The following is a 22,487-nucleotide window of genomic DNA, read 5'->3' on the forward strand; positions in this document are numbered from 1 at the left end:
AGATACATCTCGCGCGATCTCGCAGAAATAAGACAACAAAGAGACGATAACGTTTTTAAATATAATATTAATTTTAGATCTAATCATTACTATAATAGAGAGAATCGTGCGACGTTAAATACGTTGGCTAGATATCCTTAATATAGATATGTCCTGTCGTAAGAGCTGCATAATAAAACATCGTGCTTCGCGATCGCGGCAGAGATCAAGATCCGTGGGCTAAATTATTTCCCGTTCTCGCGATTAATCATCCTCATACGGGCGAGCTTCCTAAATCGACGTTTTCGGCTCCGGTGATCCGGAATAAGGAGGGTACCCCCACCTCCCCCCCCCATACCGGGGTAATCCGCGAACCAGTGGGTTCATCGATCGATCGACACCGGCATGTTCGATCACCAAGGCGATTCAGACGGGGCCGCTCCTTGCCAATTCGGTCCCGGTCGACCCGCGATGGTCGACTAAGCCACGGCGAACGGGATGGTTCTTCATCCTGCGACGTTGTACACGTTCCGTCACCGATCGATACGCTTGCGCCAGCGTACTGGAGAGAAGACGTCTCGTCTCTCTCGCTCCTTTTTCCTTAAGCCCGTGTCACCCGAGCGAGGACACAGTCCGAGCGTCGATCAGATTAAGCCTGTCCTTACCGATCCATCTCTCTCTCTCACCCACCCACGCATCTCTTTCAGAACATACGTTTACGAAGGATGTCGAAATTTTCGCTTGTACTCCAGGCAGCAAGATTTTTTTTCAACTAGTTTGACATTTCATTCGTCATTTTTTTCAAGGCAATTTCTTAATTTTTTTGTATATATTTATATATTTACTGTACGTATCAATTATTATTCTTCAAAAATGAATGTTGGTTTCATTGATCCCGATTGGATTGACTGACGATAGAAGATTCAAGAGCTAAAAACTTGGATGAAAGAAATTTGCTTACACGTTTGATCAACGATTAAATTAATCGATCCAAGTTAATGCTCGTGTTGAAAGATTTGCGCAATAATCTCTTTTTCTCGATTCCTTGTCGTATTGCCAAATTTACGTTAATCTCAATAAAGGCGAAATTAGGTCACCGACGTTAATTCGCCGATCCGCGCGGATTAACTTCCGGGCAGAGAGACGGACGGGGCGGAGCGTTGACCCCCTCCGCGAGTTATTTAATTTTTTTTTATTTTGCACCGCAAATCCTCATCGAACAATCGGCGGTAGCGTGCGCAAATTGAATATCGTTTTCCCAATCTTCAGTCCCGTCGTTTCTCGCACTATTTTTCGTAGATAGAGATCGCATGCGCTAATTCTCTCTGTGCTTTATCCCGTTTTGGTAGATGCGTCTTTTCACAGCGATGCGAGAATTATTCGTACATTGCTATTGTATACCGCACGTTCACGTAATGATACAATAGAAAATCGTATGAAAAGACGCTATTGTATCGTAACTAATATAATCCCGATGTTGATCTCAAAGGTCCCAAAGATTTCGTCGTCACTTTTCGTTACGTGAGACGATTCATTTACATATTTTGCAATGTTATCCCGTTAATCCAATATATGATTATTTTTTAAGCGTGTTTTCCGGACATTGTGAAAAAAAAAAGGCAAAGAAAAAATCTAAAAGAAAAGTGAGAGTAGTTTTATACTCAACGTGCGAGAGAGAGAGAGAGATCGCGCGCGGTTGATGACACAAGATAATTTTTTTTTCTTTTTTTACTTTATTTCGTCAGCACGTATGCGCGCTTGTTGTAATGCAGATTTATCAATGCGTTTGTAACGGGTCATTCCATTTTTGACGCTTTTCTCTTTCTCTCTTTCTCTCTTTCTCTCTCTCTCTCTCTCTCTCTCTCTCTCTCTTTCTCTGTTTATCTTCCTTTGCTTCTCTCCGCTCTTGTCATTTTATTTTCCATGTACTTTCGGACGATGCATACGTATCTAGCGTTGTGCATTGGAATGCACATTTGTAAAAATCCTGTGTTTTTCTTCTCTCTGCGAGACATGAGAAAAATGTATCTCTTGACATGTACGGTGATATTTATAAGTATTTTGCAGTTTTGAGCTTAAAAATATCTTTCTTCTACGCAACTACGAATTTTTCAAAAAATTTTCACCTATTTTTTTTTTTATAAGATAGCATTTAAGAGAAAAATAATTGCCACTCTGTATATATTTTTTAAACAATTTGGGAAAAAATTATTTCAATACAGTTTCCACAAAGGAGCATAAATGCATAATATTGTATAATCATACCCATATATACATGTACTAAACACGTATTATTTAATCACGCGTATCACTAATCTTTTTTTTCTATTTAAACGTCGAAGTTTGTGACGTAAGTCACCCCTTTGGTAAAATCCTGGTCATTGTACATATTATTAGTTATTCAATAACTATTATCGTGTGTAAAAACAATTTTTGGCTTGTGCCGAGTGTGAACTTGGCGAGATTACGTTAATAAGAAATAAACACTAGCTATTTCCTCGACCGTGACTCATACGCGCGGAGATTAAATTCTCAAGTGCTACTACGAAGCTTAGTAAATGATTGCGATGGGCTCTACATATTGACTGAGATGTAATAAATCTATCGCTAGCGGAGCGCAATTTCGTCTCTTTTTTTCTCACTCATTCATTCATTCATCAAATATAATTGTAATCTGTCAGAGCAATTTGTGTATGCGCGTTTGCGTCTATTACTGAATATCTAAAATTAATACTTATTTTAGCGATTTTATTTGCGATGCCAGACACGAGAATCGCAACTCGCGCTAAATTTCTTTTTACGACATTGTTATTTTCATAGAGAAGTTACTTTAGCTAAAGATTATATATAAGAGACTGACAAGAGTTGCGAAGAGTAGACTCTTCGAGTTTTCGGGAAACTTTCGCGATTGTAGCTTCGAGTTTCGTCGGGGCACTCGCCATGAATACGTATGCATGGGTATCCGGTGGTGCAAGAACGACGAGACTGTAGTCATTCGAGCTCGTTGAAAACGGTACGCGAATCGTCGCGGGCAGCGGATCTTCCACTAGTACCTAGATACCTGTCTACCCTGTGTAAATAAATTATTACGAAAGAGCGCCGCGCTTGTGCCAGAAAGACGATTTGCTGGTGTCGAGCCAGAACACCTCCCTTCTTCGCGGAAAATCTTTGTGTTTCTCGTTACGGTCACCACGACAGAGAATTTCTCTCATCGGACAGAACTTTTTGTCAGTCGAAATCGGTGACACTAAATGCATCGTCGCAATGCGCAACGTGTCACGTGTAATGAAATGCGTTTCGCGCTAAGGAATATAACATGTGACATATATTATATGTTCTTTTTTTTCTTTTATTAATAAAATACAATCTGTCCGATTATACAATAATTATGTGCGACAGAAACAAAATTATTTTATTGTATTAAGGAATAGAAAAAAGTGGAAGGGGCCAAAGAGAGGCGATTTTGCGAGGCTGCTGCGTGTCGGAGATTAATTACACCACGATGAATGGCGATAATGTTACAACATTATTCTAAAAATTGAATAAATTTTATTCAATGCATCAGCAATTACGTAGGTGTTATATTATTTTACTTTGACAATTATTTTTGTACGAGAGTAAAACACGAGATATGAATTACGTAATTATCACATAATAAAATATTGTCCTTTAATACGAGCAAGTGTAATAAAAGGAGGAAAAGGAAAGGGAGAAGATGCCGAATAAAGGAAACGTCAACGCAAACGAATTCTTTGCGCTTTTTAAATTTAGCTAATTACGAATTGACCGGCTCTCGCCATCGATATCTGCGATTAATGATACCTGCATGCGTCTATTTACATCGAAAGCTCGTAAACATTGTTAGAGCAAACGCGTCAGTAGATCTTGAGATTCAGTGAAGTATCTCCCATATTTGAAATAAGGATCAGTTATCAAAATAATATATATTCTATCATATTCTTTTCAAATAAAAAAAAAAATAAAAAAACGTTTCTTAAAAGATTGCCATTATTTTCGGCTGCGTTTTTATTTCGAAAATGCGATGCCATTTTTTACTTATATTTCATAGCGTTTTTTCATAGCGTTTTTTCATAGCTTAAATGACTTTATTACATCTCCGCAGAATGTCGGGTATCTCGTGGACTCTCTCCAGCGTGCAATCATATTTAATCGTAATTAATTGTACCGGGAGAACGTCGATTGTAGCCCCGTCTCACTGCAACTTTGCATCGATTCGACGCGCACGTAATATTTGCATACGCTTGATAAACAGAGAGATAGCGCTAATCCACCGACTGATTACAATGAATGTCTGACGTCATGAATGAAAAATAAATGTGGAAGACATATTGCTCTGCATCGAACTTTGTAAGATGAATTTTTAGAAAGAACAGTTTTATTTTTTATTAACGAGAATTAAATATAATTACGTAATTATTTATCGTTGAAAACTAATGGGTTTTTAATTAAAGCGACATAAATCCTTCACGATTTAATATACGTGCGCATCTCCCATCAAACATAATTGCTTCGAGATAAATGGCGATCCAAATCGGTCACGTGTCTCGTGAAAGTACACGTCGGATGGAAATGTCGTAGATATTCTATGTACGAGTCCGGTGACTGTAAATAGAGCGTAGGCCTTGGACGGCGGTCTGGGTAGAAAGAGATCGATTAGTCATTTCCTCGTCTCGTTTGGAACTGTTCCATGCACGCTGGAACGCCTTTTCACGTCTACTAATAAACTACGCGTAGAGAATCATTGACTCCGCGTTATGTCGCGTCGCGATCTGAGCAGATACTTCATGTTCTCGCGAAAGTTGATTAATTTCTGGATAAATACGTGTTACCGCATTGTCATCTCGTTATATAATTTGCTATAATTTCGCCAAAGATTAAGAATCGATCATCGTAATTTATTACAATATAAAATTACCGTAAGAGGGATTATCGAAACAATCGTTCAAACGTATATTAAGTGTTTTTATGATGCTATTGAAAAGGAACTTTTTTGCAAAGTAAACTTTAACGCGATGCAAATTGATAATAAAATATCTTTGTTTTATTTCAGATAAATATATGACACTTTAATAGAAGTTTGATTTGAAATCTTAAAATATTTAATGTTAAAAATTACGAAAAGTAGCGTATTAAAAAATAGATTGTACTTAAGATTGAGGCTTTATCGGATTTATCCTATATAAATTTATTAGCTGCTTTGATATTACGTCATAGTAAATTCCATGTGCGGAAATTTCCATTGTCTTTCATGGAGCAACTATTACAATTTTTCTTTTTCGCCGTATGTGCTAAGAATTCTCTCGAAACGTATATTACGCTACGTCGATCTTCGTCTCTCTTAACTCAAATGGGGCCGCTCGTACTTTTTCCTTCTTTCCTTCCCGTCACGCCCTTCCATTCGTTTCCTGCCGGTCGAAAGCTTCTAAAGTTCAAGAGTCAAAGCCAGCCGCGACGTATAACGGCGTCAAAGAGCTTTTCCGCCGTGCTCTCGTCATCGCCGTCACCATCGTCGTCGTCGTCGTCGTCGTCGTCGTCGTCGTCGTCGCCGTCACCGTCGCCTCGTCACATTCCGGAACGAAGTTTCGTGCTTTAACCAAGGTTTTTCGCGATACATACGTATCTGCCTCCATCACGAAATCGCAGTCCAAGTTACCGGAATTCGTGCTCGTGACTCTGAATAGAGTTTCCTTTCCAGAGCACGCAGATAGGGTTTTCGCGATAATTTTATAATCTTTTTTTTTTTCCTTTTTTTCCGAGATGACATTATTCCTGCCGACAGAAACTCGCTCGTAATAGGAAAAGTTGGTATTTTTTTATGCGCGGGATTTTATTTGTCCGCGTAACGTCCCGAACGTAGTTATCCGGAGACGAGCCAATTCAAAATCAATAAAACTTGATCACAGGCTGTCGCGTTATTCGGCCGCCGGCGGTGGCGCGTCGAAAGAGCACACCGGGACCATGAAAACCATTATCGCATGCACACATAGCCGCATATATATCTACATACATATGCTCTATAAGCCGGTATACATGTACACGCGTGGATATGCAATTTACACCCGCTTCTGAATAAAAACTCGACGCAACGACAAATAACGATCTTTTATGTCATTAACCACTGCCCCGGCGGTACTCGATTAAAAAAATCAAAATCAAAATGTCAATAGGAAAAATCTTTGAAATAAATTCCAATCGGCCTATCACCAGGTGAAATTTATCCAACTCGCCGATTGTGAAATTGTCATAAACCGTGTTGAGACAAAATTATTAATCGATTTCTCTCGTTGTAGAAATAATTGCGTGCGCGCATCGTGCAAATTTGATCAAGGCTTATATCACGAAACGCATTATTATTCGAATATGAATGGGAAGGATTAAAATGAGAATTAAGACGATAACGGTATAGGATCTTCTTTCTATTTATTCAATTAATTTTTATTATGTGCATCTTCTTGCACACATTATTATAAACGGCGATTGCGCGATCGCGTCACATACACACTCGCACTTACATTAGGCGAGATTACATTTGCAAGATAATTGCGAATCGGTGCTTGATAACAAGTTAATTAATTAAAGCGGGCTCTCGCACACGGTTATACGTTTAATCGCGAATGGGCATTGAATTGGCTATTACTTCGACAACATTTTCATCTCTGTTATCTGATTATTGTGCGCGAACGATATACAATATTATTCTGTGCTTCGGCGATCGTAAAACTTGCCGAAACTTGAGCAATCTTATTCACGTTTGAAAATGCTCGGATGACACGATTTTTGACGAAACGTCGGATTAAACGAGACAATCGAATTGGATCATTTTTGATGGAATGCATTTTCCTTGTCCCGCGCATTCATACATTATCATCTGTATGATTGTCCGAATAATTCATGATGAGAATCGAATATCATTCGCGTATATGCGTTAGTTTGCAAGGCAAACGACGCTATGAATTCTATGTTTACATCGCGATCTTCGTCACGCGACTGTATTATCATCTATATTCGTTAACATCGTGTCGCGTCTGTGATTTACATGGTCTTACTGCGTACTTTTTTACCATGCTAGAAGAAAAATCAATTAGTTCGGCTGTTACACGCACTAAAAAATTCTGGAATTAAACGTCATTTATTAAAGGTTAGTATGAATCAGCTGATTTCGTTTTTTACAAATAAATGATGCCAAAGTCCGCTTACGTCCGGCAGTGACGATGCGATTATGGAATATAATATTTCTTATGCAGCGTTATTACGCATTATCGGCGTTATTACGTAAATGCATATAATGTGTAACGGGAAAATCCTGATGCTTGCGTCAATTCTCTTTAATATTTCAAATGATTTTTCGACCCGCACATGAAGAAATGCATTTTTTAACATACGTACATTACAAAATGAATTTCGCATTGATTGGGTAAAAGCATGAAATTTTTGCTTAGGAAAAAAAAAATGGAACAATAATTATTTTACATTCTTGTCGTGTACAGGCTAAAAGAATATTTCTTTTACTTTTAAACTGACTGCATTTCTACTATTTTTGCTGTTCGTATGAAGAGATCAAAATTTGATGGGGTGCACTCTCAGAAAGGATTTCTGATAACGAGACAAAAATTATTCTTGACATATTTAATCGTATCACAACCTTATGCGGTATAAAAATAAAACAATTTTAAAATTAAATCAATAATTCCTTTTCTTCCCTCTCGAATTAAATAAGATTGTCTTACTATCTTGAGACAAGAGTAACATATACAAATCTAAGCTTATATATTCTTGCATTTAGAATAACTTGATGTTTGCGCCACGATAGTCGGCGCGAAACCGATACGCGGTGGCGTTACTAGGCATTTTATTCTAGATTTAAGAATTTTCCATTTAAGATTAAAATATTCCTTTTTCAATAATAAATATGATTGTCGCTATATCGATCCTATTTTATGATAGATTGAAGAGTAATAGCGTTAGATCCGGAAATCTTTTCTGTGGGTGTGGGGTTCATTGACGTGATGTTAAATAATCGCTAGCGCGATTATATTCGCAGTGACGCGATATACAATAAAATCTCAGATGTCAAATTCCGTTGACATGGATCGTCGAAGATTATATTCGGAACTTTGCGGTTATGCAAATAAAGCGTTAACCGGCCGTGGTTGCCTCTCGTCAAGCGCTTTGATCGAATCCTACGGCGTTCCGCTCACGGCATTGGCCGTCAACGATGCGACTGATAGTCGTGCATAATGTCGTGCTGGGTTATAATCACGTGGAGATGAATGCGGCGCGGTATTCGCTTTTGTAGTTGCGAGAGAAGCAGCGGAATCGATATTCGCTCTCAGTCATGACGACGTGGACAAATGAAATTCATTCAGAGCCTAATCAGTTATTCGATTTAAAGAAATCGCGTTCGAGATTTGTTCTAGAGAATCTAGAGAATCTAGATAAAAAGAGAAACGTTCTTATATATATATATATATCATCACGCTATTCTTTCGTTATCCCCTGAGAGCAGAACGCGAGAAAACAGCGCGATGTTTTTCAACGAACGGACTTAATCCTAAGACGCTACGTGCTTTTCATGCAGCTTGATTTATTTATCCTTTTCTTATTTTTATATCCTTGATAAGGCGTGAAGCACGACGGAATTATATTTTTCTAACATGCGGAGATTGCTCGAAAAATAAAGATCTAAGATTTTTTTTTTTTTTTTTTGTAGCGAAATAATTTCTGTGAAATATCTCATTGTCAGAATAAAATCGGATTTGGGCGTGTGATTCGCGACAATTATCGATAACACGCGACACATTTAATTGAAATGTATACTCTGCGTGAAATTTAATACTAACGAAAATTTGTTAATTAAAAAAGATCGCTCCCCTTTGCCTCGTCTCGCAACGTATTAAAACTTTTCGCGCCGTAGTAAGATAAACGTTGTTTCGCGATTGGGGGGAGTGCTTGTATCGCAACGCTTTGTTAAATGTTGTACGCCCGAGTGTAACGGCCTATGTCCACGGCGACGAGCCGGTAGAAGGCATCCTGTATCCGACGCGTAGAGATAATTACATGTCAACACAAGTATACGGAAGCGTATATCCTGTGACCTGGCCGTAACACAGGCGCGGTTGGTCACGCGCGTGTCGGCTTTCATCAACGCATCTTATTAGTATAACTTATCCCCAAGTCTTATTGTCGCATGGTTATTTTTCTCTTTTCCCAAGTTGCAAGTTGCATTCTCTATTCTCTATTTGTATAACAACTTGTACGGAAATGTGTGGAAGAAGGAATTATTTATAGTTGGGAACTATTAACAGGGCCTGAAAGCCCACCTGGCCCAAATTCTAAACTTGGGAGATATCGATATTTCTTTTTTTTTTTTTTTCCCCGAAGCTTGTCTTGAAATAGAATCTTAATCCAACGTAAAACAGAAATAATTCCGGAATCATTAAGGAGGAGGTGGACGGATCAGCTACGTCAACAGTTAATAAATCTAATACATTGTGAGTTGAAGTAAATATTTGCTCTGTAAAATTGTTATTTTAATTAATCTTTGTGTACAATAAAATTTTCGTGGTGCAGTCATCGAAAAAATTAATCCGACATAAAATATTTACGATTTTTAGATTAGATTATATTCTTTACTTTAACTCACAAATTAATTATTAACTCTACATTTTAAAAGATTAAAAGTGTGCTTTTTTTGCGCAATGTCAAATTCATCAGAATCTCTCGAAACGTATTAGATTTATTAACTCTTGACCGTAGCTGACCCGTGCAGTTCCTCCTTAAGAAGGAATAAACGAACGAGTAAATTGACTGAAAGAATCGCGATGCCTGGTCGACGCCGGTGGAAAAGTGTCTAGCATCCCGCGATGCATTCGCCGAGTTCGCCCGTGTTTGTTAGCTCCTCGTCAATGGCTTGCGGGCGCAGGTGCGAGGCTGCTGGTGTCCCCGCGGCAGTAGCAAAGGTAAACTCTATTCGGTACATCCGTTTTGCTCCGTAGAGCGAGCGAACGAGCAAGATGAGTAGCAGAGAACAGATGAGGTCAGAGAGAGAGAGAGAGAGAGAGAGAGAGAGAGTAAGGGGGAGAGACAGGCAACACGGCAAAGCATAGCGCAGCATAGGCAGCTATCGTGAGGTACGCGGATCAATATTCCGTCCGGTCCATCCTCTGACCCCATATCTCTCTTTTCCTCTTACTTGCGTATCCCGCCCAACGTAGTTGTCGTCGTGACCGCCGCCACTGCCACGTCTCTTTCTTTACCTCCCTCGTTATACACCATCATCAACCCTCACCTCTCTCCCTCCCTCCCTCCCTCCCTCACCACCCTCCCCAGTGCCTTTTCGCTTCGCTCGCTTTTCAGCGTCGCCACTCCGTCTCAAATCCATGGCCTTCCGGAAGTTGCTGCATTACGAGCGCTAAAGCGAAATCGCTATCCTCTCGTCTCCCGCGTATTTATCCAGAGATATGTGTGCGCCCTGCAAGCTCAGCTTTATAAACGGTTAGTTTGTATCGTTTGAACTTACGGGTTATGCGATGCGATCAGTGCTTATTCCGTCGACAGCAAAGTCAGTCGTTCATTCATTCGTTTTACCGATAATTAATTATCTTTTTACAAGGAGGATATATACAATTTTCGTAACTTTTTCTGAAAGAAAATTTACTTCGTTTAAGTAACGACTGTAGCATCTCAGCTAGAGATCGTTCGCGTAAATTAAATGTTTGTAGGGATAATGAATCACGATAAATTGTACGGTAATGAATTACGGGTAAATAAAAGTCAAATATTATTTGGAAATTACACGAATAATCACTAATGTCGTTATTTTCTTTCCGCTTTACGCGTCCGTTTATTTCTCTTTGCGGCGTCATCTCTTTTCCGATTTATTGATTATCGACTTTCACGGATTTTCATTGCAAAATGGCACTAAGGTATTGTAGCTTTGCTACAAAGTATTTCACTGTCTTGATTTTCTTTTTATTTGCCTTATTTTTATACTTTTTCGATATCTTTATTTATACAATATATAATACATGGCGTGTAATTTAACTATTTAAATCATCGTTTAGTTTGTATTTGCATTTACATAAATCGAAATTAGCATTTTTCTAATTAATATACGTACGCGCGTCTATATATTTGCGATGATTTTTTCCTCTACTTCGCTCTCTTGTCTTCGTGTCGGCACGAATGGTCGCTTATCCATTCATGTCCATCGAGTCACCGTCAACCCGCTACTTTCCTTTCGACGTATGCCTGGAAATGGCAGCTGTCGCATCCGCTGTCAATTGTCGTGTCGCGTATTCTAAAAGGTTGGCTTTACAACCATATCGATTCCGGTTCGACATTGATCGTCGCGCATTTATAGACTCCTTTTCCCCGCTTTTTCTCTACTCGAACTTACAATATTAGGATCAGAGATTACATCAAGTTTATTAGGAGAAAAAAAAATACAGGGGAAGATTATTAATGACTTATCTTTCCCGCTTGTCTCGCGAGTTCTATGATATTTGTAATCCGTATTTCTTAGTGGAATAAAAATATATGGTTATATTACTTCCGGTCTTTAATGTAATCAAAGTAATTTAATGTAATTCTTCCTGAAAAGGAAAACTTGGTCGCGTAATAATCTGTATTCGTCATTAATCTGGCATTCGTCAACCGAATTACATAAATCCGGTCGGGTTGGAAGAAGAAATTAGATCCAGACTCGTAATATACCGTATGATGTTCTCGATCATTAATATTCGTGGCCCAAATCCAAGTTCATCGAGTTATCTCAAGTAGGTCGCTGAACTGGTTTTGACGTTTTCCATTATTTAGCAAGCTACCGTCGACTACGTCGACTACGATGGAAGGATCTTGCGCAAAAATGACATATCGCGGAAAAAAAAACTGACTTCTACAAAATAACGTCGTTATCATAATCATAAATTTTGCGACGCGAGTTTAAAGACGAGAAGTGATTATTGAACATAATGAAGCAAACCAACGATACATCTCGGTACATTCTGTGTGTACCGTCAAAATTAGCGTCCCATAAACAAGAAATGACGCGCGTATGGTGTAAGTGTAAACGACTCTTTGCCGTGTTTACATTGGACTATTCTGGACAAAATCAAATTGCCAATCATACGGTCGACGGCGCTGATAGCATACGGAAAATTCGGCGCGCGAACAGTTGACACATTATCATCGGGATGTGACGCGACGAAAAGCGAGTGATCGTTCCGATTGGTAGATTTCAATCTCCGAAGATTGTTCACCGTAATTGGTAAATTTCTCGTTTGCATTCAAATCGGGAATCCAATAATTACAGTTCGCGCGAATCGGGCTTTAATGCTGTGATGTTCTATTTGATTTTTACGAGATCCATACAGGAAATATTTGCTTTTACAAATTATTTCTTAAATTTAAATAACTAAATGTTAAATTTAAATAACTAAATAACTAAATCTGTAAGGAGGTAATTTCTTATAATACGTAACTTTTTTTCCTATAGATTCTTACATTATAATTAAAATTGTAAACAAATTGTGTCTTTTTTTAAGAAAAGAAAAATAATTTTTATTAGATACTTTTTTTTTCCGAATTATATCTTTTTATTGAGATACTCGGCATGATACATTAATAGAAATGTTACATGTATGCACGCATTAATTGGAAGCTCTTTTCGAATGCAGTAATTCTCCATTAATTTACAAAATGTTATACGCAAGGCTTTTATACATATACATACATTTCTATAATATATTGTTCCGAATGTTTACTCAAAAAACGATTATTGCTGTTGTCTTACCATTTTGCATTTATGGCAAATTGTTATTACTAGCTTATTGTTGTTATACGAAATCCATAACCACGATAATAACATTGAATGTAGTTACACTACCACACATAAAATAACATCCTTTAGATACATTTGAAATATTTGAAAATTAAGAGAGTTGAAAGTAATGAAAATATGTGTGCATTGATATCGTTGTACGAAGCATGTGGTATAAGAGAGAAATTTTTCAATTCGCGGTTAGATAACATGACGATAAAATAATACGCCCAAAATTAGAATTGATTATATTCTCGATACTTTAATATCCAATGTGTCAAAACCCTCTAATAGTAGAGCGCGCATGTTATTCGATATTAAATTTATAGCTTATTTGGAAGTAACTCGAACACAATTTGGTACATGTAATTAATATCCTTGCGATCGTACGTCTATACATCTCACCTACGTTGATCGTTATCTTCTTGCACATACGCGATGTAAAAGCATCATCTGTTGTATCGTCGTCTTGATTGAACGTTTCCTCGTAGTTTTCGCGCGGCGATCGAGTTGCCAGGTATCGACTTTCGAAACTATCGATTACCCAAGCTTTTCCCTAGATTGAATATTCAAATTAGCTGTTGTGTTGAAACCGCGGGGAATATATCGCTTTTCCGCTTAATTTCGAGTGTAATGCTGAGAGAGAAGGAAAGAGAAAGAGAGAGAGAGAGAGTACCGAGAGAGATCAAAAGCTGCAAAAAAAGTGGTTACCGCCCCGAGAGAATTTCTTGCTTTACCTTCCGATCTCGTAAAGTACTCTGCGTTGATACCACTGCTTCCACATCCGCTTACAATCCGCTGTATTCATTTAGTCGATAAATTCCGCAGTAAGATATTAAGATGAGTTAAGGAATGCTTTGCGTCCTATCTGAATGGATAAGCTCTTGAGATGCAGTTATATTCTTTATGAGATACAATTATTCTCTTTATTCGAGATTATTTTTGCAAAAAGACTTTATCATCGGATATACATCCCAGCAGTAAAAGCACTTACATAGTCAATGAATAATTGTTATTCGATGCACGAATATATATATATATATATATATATATTGAGAAAAAGGCATCCATTATTTTTAACATTTTCTTTCATTGAATTTTAATACGAGAAGTATCATATATTGAGGCCAATGAATCAGTTATTCAGATGCAGACAGTTTATCAAAGTAATAATGAGAGATGGATGGAACTTTGTTGCTTCTAAGACAGACTGCTGAATCATGCAGGAAGAACTGTATTTTCGTATCGCGCCATTAGTTTTCGTTATGTGCACACAGGAAGAATTGTATGGCGAGTGTGTTTATGGAGAAAAAGAATCGATCTTCTTATTTACGAACGCCTACCAAGAATAGATCAAAGGATCAATGTTACTTTGTACTTTTCAGATAAAAGAATTAGATCAAAGAAACAAACTCTTATATACAATGTGCTTGTCCGATTCTTAGATCTTTTGATTCAATTCTTTGATTATATTTTTACATTTTGTGTGAAAACATTGTATCGCTAGTTATGGGCGGATGTAATCTTGATTATGTAAATAAAATCGCTGTAAAAGATGAATAATTTTGTGATTCGTTTATCGAAAATATTAAAAGCTCATATATATTTTTCTATATATACGCTTACATCTTTTCTTTTTGATATTAATGTTAATATGTTTTATATGATAGTAATGCTGGTTTATATTCATTTTATCATATATTGATTATATGCAAGCATATAATAAGAACTTACTATTAAAATATAATTAAAACTTATTATTACAATGATGACACAAAAATAAGTACAAGAAAGAAATCTCAAGATAATACACGATACTGTTTTTTCTCTCTCTCTCTCTCTCTCTCTTCCTTTTGATCTTAAAATATAACTTTAAGATTTTGATATAAACATCTTTATTTACTTTACAGTGAATGTTTTGCACAGTTTCCAATTTTATATTCCTATCTAAATAACACAGTAAAGTCATATAATTACAGATTGAAGGTTAACAGAATATAAAATATTTACGTTTATGAAAATCGATTTATAACGCAAATGCTTTAGCAACCAATATTTAGACTAGTCGTGTTCTGTACGTCATTATCGTCAGATGACAACAGTTTTTTTTTTTCTGCAAACATAAAACATTGTTTTTAATACTTTGGAACCTACATTTTATATTTTTTTATCTATTTAGTTGTACGAAAAAAAAAAAAAAAACTCCCTTTGCTTCCTGGCAATACTTTCGCAGTACTTTTGCAGACGTCGTAGAACATAAGAGCAATTTTACGCTCAATATTCAAGTCTTACCAAATAAAAAGCGGTTCTGAAAAGTTTTAACATCAAAGTGATGCTGATTTTTTCAATTTTTAACATCGGGAAGAGCCGAGCAAACGTTATTTACGAGTTCTGTACGATTATTGAGAAGAAAATCGCACTCGTTCAACATGGCCGATAAAAGGCACGTGTTACATCTGCCCAAGGATTGCTTTAACACAGTCGAGATTTCTCATGAATATTTTTCTCCGGTATGCGAGTCCTCTGCAGCGAAAGGATATCTATCTTCGCCGACTGAGTATTTCTCGCCTTACGCGACGCCGCAAACTTCGAAGAAAGAGTTCCTGGACGAGAAGCTTAACGATAATATGTTTGAAACACCTAAAAAGATATTCGAAGAAAACGAGAACGAATTCTCACTGAACGATTCGTTCAATGTGAGGTGCATCTCGGAAATGAATCTTATACGGCCGAATTATTCTAATAATGTGAGACCCGCGATCGAGAAGCTCATGCGGATGATAAAGATGCCGAGTTCATCGACGCCTGAAAATTCGCGGACATCGAAGCGCATTTTTTCGCCAAACTATTGTTCCATCGGCAAAGCTAATAAAGATCCCCCAATCTACGCTCTGACTAGAAAACGTTTAGATACGAGCTTCTCGAGTCCGAAGGCTCTCGCTACCGTTTCTCGAGAACACAACGTGGAGAGTTTCACATTGAAAGCGACGCTAGTAAAAGAGATCGAACCACCATTGCCTCGGAAAGTGCAAGCACCTTTGAGATATCAAGAATTCGATTCGTTTCCGGATGACCAGATAGTCGTAGGCTCCCCGCTTTACAAGGTGTGTAAAAGAGTCGTCCTAATATATTACACTTGATACATTTCATAAAAAGATTACAATATATATATATTGTATGTGTATAGGACGTTATCTACGTGTCCGAGGTGCATTTTTTGTTGATGGCATCCAACAGGAATCGCCGGATGAGAATGGCAGCTTTGCGTAGAAGAGCACGAAGCAATTCGCGAGATAGCGCTTTTAGCGAGTTTATGGAATCCGATTCGGAATAACTGAATGGCCAAGCTTATCAGCGATGAGAATCATCAAATAGCAATCAGCAATATTCGAACGTTATCTTTTAATTTTATTTTTCTCGAATTAAATTACACGCATTATGATAGGCGATATAATAATAAATAATAAATAACTTATAATATTTAATTAATCTCAGATTATTCGGTTGTATCAAAGTGTTGCATATTGACAAGTAGTTATTTAATCGAAAATAATATTGTTTAATTACATTGATTGAGCTTGCGATGACAGAAGATTTGCAGGTTAATAATTATGATTAATGGTTATGAAATTGCAGATGGCATTTTTATCTAAATATAAAAGTTGATTAAATTTATAAACTTTTGACATAATTCCGTTATTTCCTTAAAATCATATTTAGTGAGATATTTTGATCGTATTAAAATTTGAAGATTTTTTAAGTATATATATATATATAATTTGAAGTATCTTATATAATTCCACTATTTTATTATTTAATAATCAATTTTGGGAGCATTGATATTTAAGTCATAGTTTACTGATATTTTTGTATCTATTGGTTTTTTAATTATCGCACATTAATAAATAAAAAAATGTTATTAAAATAAGTGAAACATGTACGTCTCTCTATTTAATATTTATCTTGTTTATAATAATATTATGATATAACGTATATGAGAGTTTCGTGTTGTAATCGAGTGATTAGGTGCGCTCGACTTTGTTTATATTAGTGTCTGTTTTGTATATAGAGTAACGCGTGATTAATAACATCTGATGTAAGTCTACACTGACAATGAGCGTGATTCGAACACACTGAAAAACAATTGCGTCATTTATTCCAAATGGCAATGTTTAGAGCAAAGATTAGAAAGGCGAAAATATAAACGATGTAAATTGTTAATGATCATTTAGAGAGATTTTGGATATAAAAATTACTCTAGAAAAAGAAATGTCTGCGTTTAGCTTTAAAAGACAATCGACAAGATGAATATTTGTCTGAGAGATTTTTATATAAGGCGCGTTTCAGAGGCTTCAGGGCATGTCGCCATCTTCCGGTAATAGATGAGCGTTTTATATCGATTATATCGATTACATTATCCAATCAGATGGATTCCTGCGACTTCGATATCGCAACGTCAACGGCCAACGAACTTGACTTTGTCAAGAATTGATGCCATCTATTTCATTTGGCGAAAGGTGACTCGCGAAGTTTGTGTCTGACAAAAGTATTTGTAATCATCGAATATATTTTCAACATGTCCGATGAAAAGGATGTTCCTGCACCCGACGACAGGGATGTTTCTACGATTAGCGAATACGGTACTCCTGAAAATTTATCGTTTCGTACCGAGAATGTTACGCCGCGGAACGTGTCTTTCACGCCGATTAAATCAAGCGTTCTGGAGAAAACACCCCAGCAGGAAGCTACAGACATATACTTCTCGCCGTTCGAAGAGAATTTTCTACAATGGAGATGCATCGACGCCACGACACCTGCTGACGCTTCGCTCGTGTCAAATACCTCCGATGTTGCCACACCGAAGATATCCGCGTACGACATGTCGTTGATCACGCGGATGAGCAAGCTCTGTTTGTTTACGCCGAAAAACATACGTTCGCCCGCCTCGACATCAACGGGAACGGAGACTATCTTGTTGAACATGGAACGTACGCCTGAGAAAAGCATCGAAGGAGCAGAGAGGAACGCGATTCTCGGTCGCGACGACGTGAAGGACGAGTTCGCGGTCACGGAGGTCACCTCCTCCGATTACTCGACCATGCGGTTGGAGATGACGGACAAGGATTCCTCGTCGAAGATAACGTGCGACAACATAAGTTCGATCGATCAGTTTTCTTCGGGAGAGACGCGAAGCGGCGCGAGTCAGGAGGACGCGAGATTTCCGTCAGATTTTGCAGAAGCGGAAACAAAGGTTCGTAACACTATGGACGCAGAGCCGACTCATTTGCTCGACGACTCGACGTCGGCTTCGTCGTATAATCAACCGAGTACTTTGAGAGACGATGAAGTGTACGAAACGGACACCTTCGACACGTTCAACGCTCAGTACAATCAAAACGTCGCCCTGACGCGTCGCTATGTAGAAAAAATGATAACCAAGGAGGATAACCGGAACCCTTCCGTTGGTTGTTTTCGGCGTTTATGGTCTCCGAGAAAGACGTCGTCGCCATGCCGATTGTTTCAAGAATCGAGGAGAATTAAAGAGAGATATCAAGGCTGTGGAAACGTAAAAACGTCTTCGCCGGAAAAAGTACATATCGTGAAATCGTTGGTCGAAAGCTCGCCGCCTCTTAAACTACGTCTTGGAAGAATGAAGAAAAAGCGCGAGGTCCAGATACCCGAAAGAGCTAAAGGTAACGCGTTTCACCTTGGCGTCAGAAACAGTCGATCGATGATTATGGCGTGTCGTGCAGCAATAACAACGATTTCAACCTTGAACGCCGTATGTTTTTGCACCGGCCCGGCGAAACTTTATGAGATATTGTAATCCGCGGTACCTCGTTGTCGCCCACCTGTTACCTGTGAATCGTTATCGGCTTTCACGCGAGCTGCAATATTTTAGCGTTATTTATTATACATTATTTTAATGATAGCTCGATATTAGAATCTGAAACGCATCGATTAAAAATAGAGTAAGATGTTTCTCTTGTTTCATGAAATAAGATGATAATATGCAGTTTTGCGATGCTAATAATCGATTATGTGGCTGGAAATATTTCTTAATCAAAATTAATTTGAATCGAGAGACATATTATAATTATTGAATCCTTCGTGTATCGTGACGTAGTTCACAATCGCGAAAGAAAAGTTTGCATTTTACGACGCTGTTTTTTCAGCTGCTACCTCGGTATGCGTACACTCAAATACAGAAATGTGCGCAAGGCGCGACAAGCGCGATTAATAATTTTGCGTTGCGTAATCTCGAGCGTCACGGAGGAATATCGGGCCAGTATTATACAATCATATTACGTAATTATCTGAAATTAAACGAGCGAAGCTTTTTTATCGCATCTGTATTACGCCTCATTGATCCCGTTAATGGATTCAGATTCACTAATACCCTTTCCCGTTTTAGCACGAAAAGATGGCAAGTAAACCGCAAATGAAGCATATATGTACTTGTATATTTACACTTTTGTGAAGAGAAAATGAAAACGCGATTCTGATTTCGCTACGTATTTTCTCACGAATTTGAATCGCGATTTAAAGCATCCGCGAGAGAATTCCAAATCATAAATCATTCGCTCGTAGACGGAAAATGGACAGGAAAACAAAAGAGAGGGAGAGAGAGAGAGAGAGATTACGCATCTCAATATTTACATATTTATTTCGTGTAACGTGCGTACATACTCATCAATTCTTACAAGTTGGCGATTATGGCTTTCGCATAGTCGTTCGATCAATATTTAGGCACAGTTGTCGTCAGTATTTGCGTTTTGATTTATCTGTACGATTGCTTTGTAGCGCCGCGGTATCTCGTAAAAAGGCGTTAATTGTCACGTGCGGAATTATGGCGAACAGATCGGTTGTAATTAATGCCTCTACCGTACAGCATCGGTAAATGAACTATTCCTTAAGCCAAGACAGCGAAGAGAAATTTGCGAAGCAATATTTATAAAAGATCGCATTCCTTTTAATCGCGATTATAGGAGATTCTCTTCCTTTTCTGTATTAAACAATTTTATTTTAAAATTTTATCGTACACGCTGTTCCTTAATGTTTCTAATTCCGTGGCATTCGTTTTGTTCACAGATGTCCCGTTTCCACCGTCGCACAAAATGACAGTGGCAGAAGTCTTCGACGAACGAACAGGATCTCCGCGGCCGGAGGTCCTGAAACAACACTTTATCCTCGAGGGTAGGATCGACGAGGCTGCGGCTCTTCGTATAATCAACGATGGAGCCGCTCTTCTACGTTCGGAGAAAACCATGATAGACATCGAGGCTCCTGTCACCGGTGAGTGGAAAATTTAAGTTTTAATCGAATTAAATTTTTCACTGCGTATACAATATAATTATTGTATCGTATCGATTTTCATTTGGCGGAGAGAATACAATCTCGGCGATTCTTTGCGATTTGAATAATATGTGCTCCGATACGAGATTGTCTTGACTAATTGAATGTAAAATATGCACGTTTTAATGAAAATTGAAAATTTGGTTCGCCACTCGTTTACCGCGAGCACGCCCGCCTTTATTTCTTGATCAATTATCCTTGAATTAAGCCCGTCGCGACGACCTCCTTTGTGGCGTCCGCTGATTGTTCTGGAAGCGCAGAATAGGAGAACGTAATAAATTCCCACCCTCGACTACTCTTCGATCGATTCGGTCCTATTTCCTTCCACGCCTCCTTTCTCCGCCGTCATTCTTTTACACACGCATCATTGACAGTTATTTTACTTTCTGCGTCGTCGCCGCGATACAAGTTTCATTAAAGGGATTAATAGACGTGCATTCACTTTTTTTTTTTTTTTTTTTAATATAGTATTTCGTTGTTTCATCAATCGGTCGCCTTTGAAACGTCAAAAAATGGTATTTAATTCGAGAGAGAAGCCTTGTATAAAATAATGTTTTTCAATGTCCGATTTATTTCTAATTAACGGAATATTCATTACCTTTTTTTTTTTCAATTCTAATTATTATGAACGTTCGATATGTAATATAGATAATTAACAAAAAATAATTAAATATATAAATGAGCGATATCGCTGTATAATTTTTATTTATTTAAAAATATGTTTTTCTGCTTTGCTTCTAATAACCTTCGATTTATCGAATTGTGTGCGCGCGTGTTCGTGGCAGCAACACGCTATATATTTTTCGCGCATTATTCTCATCTCGTTGGAATCGATGGTGAACGAATCGGCCTTAGATTTATTCATATCGATGGATCGGTCGTCTCTCTTGATTTCGTACGCTTTTTCCCTCCTTCGGCATCGTCTGTGCTATTCGTTGGTGCGTCTGATGCATCCCTGACGTTGCGGAAAAATTTATCTTTCTACTCAACTGTAGCCATTCCATCCTGTTTTACCGCGATGCGGATTCACATTCGACAACTAGACACCGCAATTTCTCTTTGTCGATTCTGCTTCTCTTTTTCTCTTTCTCTCCGCGGGCGACACATGTGCCAAAATGCGCGGCACCGGCTATTATCTCCGACAAAGTGGCGACGCGAAGAAAAGGCAGCATCTATCGGGCAGAAATCGCTCTTGCAAATTGCCTTCAATTTCTGAATTTATAAAAATTTAATCCAACGAAAAAATACGATCGATCGCAGCGTAAATTTTGTTTCGATCTTGGTCGATTCGCTTGGATAAACTGTAACACGCATATATTGGAAAACTGATGAATTAATCCGAAACAAGAAAACCTTGAAACTATCTGATCTATTGGGAAATTAATAATTGACGATTATTATTTGTCTTGCACGAAAGATCAATTTGCATAATTCAAATATTACTTACTTTCGCATAGAGATTACGTATTAAAATTTATATAATTAATACGTTATATTTTTTAAGAAATAAGAAAATAAATATTCTTCTTTTCAAATTCTTGATAAATTTTCTCCGCGTCTTTCTTTCATGCGATTTCTGCGATTGGATAATTAACAGGCGGATCTAACAATTTTTACAAGCGCGGTATCTCGGATTGAGGAGGTGAGGAAGATCAAATTACGTTCGGATAATTGGTACAAGGTCAAAAAGTGCCCCTTTGGAGTCTTCTTTTGAAGCAACCAGGTTTCTTTCCGCTCGTACGGCTTCGCGATGCGTTTCTTTGAATGACATATAAGCCTCGATTGTTCACAATCACCGTGCGATTCAATCCTCACACGAATAAGCAGTTCGGAGACCGGGGACAGTCAATCAAATGATAGTAATTTATGGTCCCTTGGATCTCTCATTTTCAATGTAGCTACATATTACCGTGTATCAAAAATACGTACCTTGATTATCAAATTATCTGTCATTGAAGTTATTAATAATCTCAGACTTCTGAAAAAGTATAGTTTTTTAGGAATGATTATTTTGAAATAAATTTCAATTAAAATGCATTTTTAGCTTTAAAAACCTACTCTAAAACAGCTAATCAATTAAAGTTCAAAAAAATATATTATATTCAACATTCTTTAATAAATTCTCTTGTTATTATATGTTTCTAGAGAGTCAAAATTAAGAGATAAGATTTATAAAAGGAATTTAGGATTAAAATTAAAAGATATTACATAGATTTGAGTAATAAAAAAAAAAAATGAATTTATCAACACCAGATATAGAGACAAAGAAAATATTATCTTACGAACCCAAGATTAAACGTTTTATTTCTTT

At 37.6% G+C, this 22,487-nt stretch overlaps 3 protein-coding genes across 10 annotated transcripts in view; all 3 read left to right on the forward strand.

Moving 5' to 3' along the window:
- Positions 1-22,487, forward strand: part of LOC138937028 (serine/threonine-protein phosphatase 2B catalytic subunit 2) — a 111,491-nt gene that overhangs the window by 17,969 nt on the left and 71,035 nt on the right. For all 8 annotated transcript variants that reach the window (XM_070302883.1, XM_070302890.1, XM_070302884.1 and 5 more), the window contains exon 2: positions 19,913-20,116. In XM_070302883.1, the coding sequence (XP_070158984.1) occupies positions 19,913-20,116 (204 nt within the window). The remainder of the gene's footprint in view (positions 1-19,912; positions 20,117-22,487) is intronic.
- Positions 15,250-16,154, forward strand: LOC138936885 (uncharacterized). Its single transcript, XM_070302667.1, has 2 exons — positions 15,250-15,939; positions 16,008-16,154. The coding sequence occupies exons 1-2, from the start codon at positions 15,250-15,252 to the stop codon at positions 16,152-16,154; spliced, it is 837 nt and encodes a 278-aa protein (XP_070158768.1).
- On the forward strand, positions 17,342-18,647 carry LOC138936886 (uncharacterized). Its single transcript, XM_070302668.1, has one exon. It carries the CDS (start codon positions 17,397-17,399, stop codon positions 18,645-18,647), a length of 1,251 nt encoding a protein of 416 aa, XP_070158769.1. The 5' UTR covers positions 17,342-17,396.

The sequence above is a fragment of the Polyergus mexicanus genome, unplaced genomic scaffold (genome assembly GCF_030449975.1).
Source record: "Polyergus mexicanus isolate NDT 795.1 unplaced genomic scaffold, iyPolMexi1.0 SCAF_10, whole genome shotgun sequence".
In the NCBI taxonomy this organism is placed as follows: Eukaryota; Metazoa; Arthropoda; class Insecta; order Hymenoptera; family Formicidae; genus Polyergus; species Polyergus mexicanus.